Genomic DNA, 4,592 nt, shown 5'->3' with positions numbered 1-4,592 from the left:
TGGAGGCGACACGACGCGATGGCTCGCGAATTTCGATCCGTGTGCTTCTCGACAGTGCAAGCGAAGCAAACTTTCTTACTCAAGCGGCATATAACAAGCTAGGTTTGAAAAGAAATAAGGCATTCGAGGTTGTAATCGGTTGTAAACGAAGTTGAGAACAAGATTTATAATATTTGCGAGGTTCACGTGCTGTCAAAGTGTTCCGATTTCGAAGCTAACGTTCAATGTTTAATCGTACCAAAAATTACTAAGAATTTACCATCTGTAAAAATAGATCGTGACAAATTACAAATACCAGGTAATATCGCATTAGCTGATTTAGAGTTTTGCAAGAATGGTCCAATAGATTTGTTGTTAGGGGCTGAATTTTTCTTTGACTTACTAGAGGCCGGGAAAATTGATCTTGGAAAAGACGAGTTAGTCTGACAAAATACAAGGCTTGGATGGATAATAGCAGGTACCGTGCCCATGACAGCCTGTAAAGTTTCAATTGATGAAGGAAGAGCGATAAGTACATTAACTTGCTTGGTGGAATGTAGTCATACGTTGAATGAACGTCTAGAAAAATTCTGGAAATTGAAAAATTATGACAGTGACACGTCGCGAGCGTTATCTACGAATGATAAAAAATGCGAACAATATTTTGAGCAGACAGTTACTCGAACAAGTAGTGGTAGATTCGTGGTAAAACTACCTTTTCGCGATGCAGATTTACCTATTGGCGACAATCGAGAAATAGCTTTAAAGCGTTTGACACATTTAGAGAATAGGCTTAAGCGCGACAACGTTATGCGAGAACGTTATGTTGAATTTATGCGAAAGTACATTGATTTAGGCCATATGTCAATTGTGAAACCTACTCTTGGCGAATACAAGGGAGCGATCTATTTGCCGCATCATGGAGTGCTAAAGGAATCTAGTAGCAGTACCAAGTTACGCGTTGTATTTGACGCATCTGCTAAGGATAATAAGGGCGTGTCCTTGAATGATGCTCTCTTAATCGGACTAGTTTTGCAAGATAACTTAATCGATATAGTCATACGATTTAGAACATACAAAATCGCGTTGACCGCGGACTTACAAAAGATGTATCGCCAAGTGTTGGTTCATGAGAGCGATCGTGATGTTCAACGCATTTTATGGAGGTTTTCACTGGAGGATTCTATAAAGGAGTATCGGCTGAATACCGTTACGTACGGCCAAGCATGCGCATCCTATATGGCAGTCCGATGCTTGAGACAATTAGATGTAGAGGGCAAGGAGCGTTACCCTCTTGCATCACATACACTATTGCATAATACCTATGTAGATGATATAATCTCTGGTTCCAGCACGCCTGAAAGCGCACAGGTGTTGCAAGAGCAATTAACTTCATTACTTCGAGAAGGAGGTTTTAAGGCGCACAAATGGTGCTCAAATTCCGTTAGCTCACTAAAGGGAGTCCCGTTCGAACCCAATTCAAGTTTCGAAATTGATGCAAATGATACTATTCGAGCGCTAAGGCTTGAATAGAATCCAAGTTTAGATAGGTTTCAGTTTACAATTCAAGCGATATGTCATGCTTCTACGAAACGAGAAATGCTGTCAGCAGTTACTAAGCTGTTCGATCCTTTGGGCTTGATAGGTCCCATTTTAACGGTAGCCAAAATTCTAATGGAAAGTCTTTGGGAAACTAAAGTGGGCTGGGACGATCCATTGCCCGACGTGATATTAGATAAGTGGAAGGAATTTCGAGATTCATTAAAGAATGCTCACAAACTGTGTGTTCCTTGATTGGTTATCGGCGTATCCGACGATTGTGTATATTCTATGTTTGGATTTTGCGATGCATTCGAGCACGCATACGGTACATGCGTGTACATACAATCGGTGAGTCCGTCTGGCCAGGAAACGACAATCAAATTATTATGCGCAAAGGCTAGAGTAGCTCCTTTAAAGAAGCAATCTATACCTAGGTTGAAATTATGTAGCGCGCTATTACTAGCTAAGTTAATAGACAATGTAAAACGCGCCATCCACATGGAGATCAATGAAATACGAGCGTGGTCTGATTCCATGGTCGTGCTGTATTGGCTTCGCGGAGATATAGCACGTTGGAAACCCTTTGTTTCTAATCGTGTGGCGGAAATCGTTGAAATATTACCGGCGGTTTACTGGAATCATGTAAGGGGTTCAAAGAATCCGGCCGACTTGATTTCAAGAGGAGCCACGCCAATTCAGTTGATGGATAATTCCTTATGGTGGAATAGCCCTAGCTGGTTAAGAAATTATCGCTCATTTACAAGTTTGGAAGATTCTAATCTGGAATTTGCCGAAGACGACGTTCGTAATGCAGGACATGTAGCTAAAAGGCTTATAGCCACTTGTCATCTCATCGTTTCTCCATCATCACGGACTGATGAAATTATTCATAGTCTCATTAGCAACTGCTCAACATTGACAAAGATAGAACAAACATTTGCTTACTGTATTAGATTTATCTCCAATTGTCGCAAAAAACAGGATGAAAGAGTTCTGTCTAAATTAACCCTAGCGGAGCTAGAATCTTCGAGGCGTGAGATAATCAAGTATTCGCAACGCGTTCACTTCGCAGAAGATCTAAAACGTCTGCAAAATAATCGAGAATTGACACAAACGAGCCCAATACTGCAGTTACGCCCTTTTCTGGACAAGGATGGTATGATCAGGGTGGGCGGTCGGTTACAAGCCACCTCCTGGAATTTTGAAAGGAAACATCCTATTTTACTACCTAGGCAGTCTAGAATCACACGTCTGCTAATCGAGAGGAAACATCGCGCCTTATTGTATGCCAGTCAGCAATTATTATTGGCCATTGAAGGCAAAGAGTACGCCAAGTCTGCCGATCCTGCGTCTGGTGTACTAGAAACAATCCTAGGGGATTGACACAAGCAATGGGGTCCCTATCGCGCGACAGAGTTCAACCGTCCAGACCATTTACTATTACTGGCGTCAATTTTGCAGGTCCAATTACCTCTCTCGTCAACAAAGGACGAGGTAGAAAGACATGTAAGTCTTACATAGCGCTATTTGTTTGTTTTGCTACTTGAGCTATTCATCTCGAAGCTACAAGTGAGCTGTCTACATCAGCCTTTTTGGCAGCGTTACGCCGTTTCATTGGCCGGCGTGAATTACCACGCAAGATTTGCAGCGATAATGTCACTAATTTTGTGGGTGCTAAAGGCGAATTGAAAGAGCTCTACACCTTCATTCGCACTTCCATTGATGGAGATGTTGGAGACGCCTTACAGGAAAGAGGCATAGAGTGGTGCTTTATACCTCCCTATTCTCCGCACTTAGGAGGCCTGTGGGAAGCAGGAGTCAAATCTTGCAAGTATCATCTTCGTCGAGTTATGGGCAACACTTTATTTACATTTGAGGAGCTTACATCATTTCTAGTGCAGATCGAAGCATGTTTAAATTCAAGGCCGCTGTCGCCTTTATCATCCGATTCCTCTGATTTACAACCTTTGACACCAGGACATTTCCTTATGGGAGGATCTCCTACTAGCCTCCCGGACAACGATTTATCCGATATCAAAATGAATCGCCTTGATAGATGGGAGTTGGTTCAGCGTTCAGTCCAGGATTTCTGGAAACGGTGGGCGGTCGAGTACATGGCTAATCTACAGAGTCGCGTTAAATGGAAAACTCGTCAAGAAAATCTCGGAATCAACGACCTCGTGTTATTAAAAGAGGACAATTTACCGCCATTAAAATGGAGACTCGGTCGTGTTACAGAGGTTCATCCTGGCAAAGACGACTTAGTACGCGTCGTAACAGTGCGCACGGCCACTGGAGTCACAAAGAGAGCTATTACAAAACTTTGCAAGTTACCCATGAACGATTCTATAAATGAAAAAGATTAATACATTAATCTTGGTGGGCGGCGTGTTAGCGCTTTTCTTATTCTTTTATTCATTTTTATAATTTTATGTTAGCAATATATGTAAGATCATTCAAATGAGCTGCCTCGTTACTTCGCGCGTGTTGATAATAGTGAGCGACGCCATCGATAGAGGGAGAGTGTAGTGGAGAGCGCGCGCGTGTCTGCAATGTATGCGCGGTTCAGTTCTTTGTTGTACTTTGTATCGTAAGCAAGGAGAATAAAGGTTACTTTTGATTCAAATATTTGCAATTATTTTCGTATCGCCAGTTTACTAGTTTTCATATAAAACACAATGCAATTTATTTTGGAAAAGATTAGCTATAAAGATGACTTGTGGCGTGTCATGTGCGATTTGAAAGTAGTAGCTCTATTAACAGGCATGCAGCTTGGTTACACGAAATATTGCTGTTTCGATTGCATGTGGGACAGCAGATATGTAGGAAATCAGTATAAAAAAAAAGATTGGCCAAAGCGTACACAACGTCGTGTTGGTATAAAAAATATTGCACATACAGTACTCGTACCACTGGAAGAAAATTTTTATGCCTCCACTACATATTAAATTGGGAATCGTTAAGAATTTTGTAAAGGCAATCAATCACAGCGCGTCGGTATTTCAATACTTAAGCGAGAAATTTCCGGCATTAAGTGCTGCCAAAATTAAAGAAGGTATACAATTTTTTGC

The 4,592-nt window shown here is 41.5% G+C and overlaps 2 protein-coding genes across 2 annotated transcripts; both read left to right on the top strand.

The window, feature by feature from the left end:
• The first annotated feature begins 468 nt into the window (after nucleotides 1-468).
• Nucleotides 469-1,512, top strand: LOC108780828 (uncharacterized). Its single transcript, XM_018548645.1, has one exon. It carries the CDS (start codon nucleotides 469-471, stop codon nucleotides 1,510-1,512), a length of 1,044 nt encoding a protein of 347 aa, XP_018404147.1.
• A 297-nt stretch (nucleotides 1,513-1,809) lies between these two features.
• On the top strand, nucleotides 1,810-2,904 carry LOC108780827 (uncharacterized). Its single transcript, XM_018548644.1, has one exon. The coding sequence runs from the start codon at nucleotides 1,810-1,812 to the stop codon at nucleotides 2,902-2,904; it is 1,095 nt and encodes a 364-aa protein (XP_018404146.1).
• The last annotated feature ends 1,688 nt before the right edge of the window (nucleotides 2,905-4,592 follow it).

Source organism: Cyphomyrmex costatus, unplaced genomic scaffold (genome assembly GCF_001594065.2).
Source record: "Cyphomyrmex costatus isolate MS0001 unplaced genomic scaffold, Ccosl1.0 scaffold749, whole genome shotgun sequence".
Taxonomy (NCBI): domain Eukaryota; kingdom Metazoa; phylum Arthropoda; class Insecta; order Hymenoptera; family Formicidae; genus Cyphomyrmex; species Cyphomyrmex costatus.
Note: the sequence above shows the minus strand (reverse complement) of the source record. Positions and strands in the feature narration are given on the sequence as shown.

What these genes read in the sequence shown, in the direction of transcription:
- LOC108780827 (XM_018548644.1), top strand. Translation starts at nt 1,810, where the DNA reads ATGTTTGGATTTTGCGATGCATTCGAGCACGCATACGGTACATGCGTG.
- LOC108780828 (XM_018548645.1), top strand. Translation starts at nt 469, where the DNA reads ATGACAGCCTGTAAAGTTTCAATTGATGAAGGAAGAGCGATAAGTACA.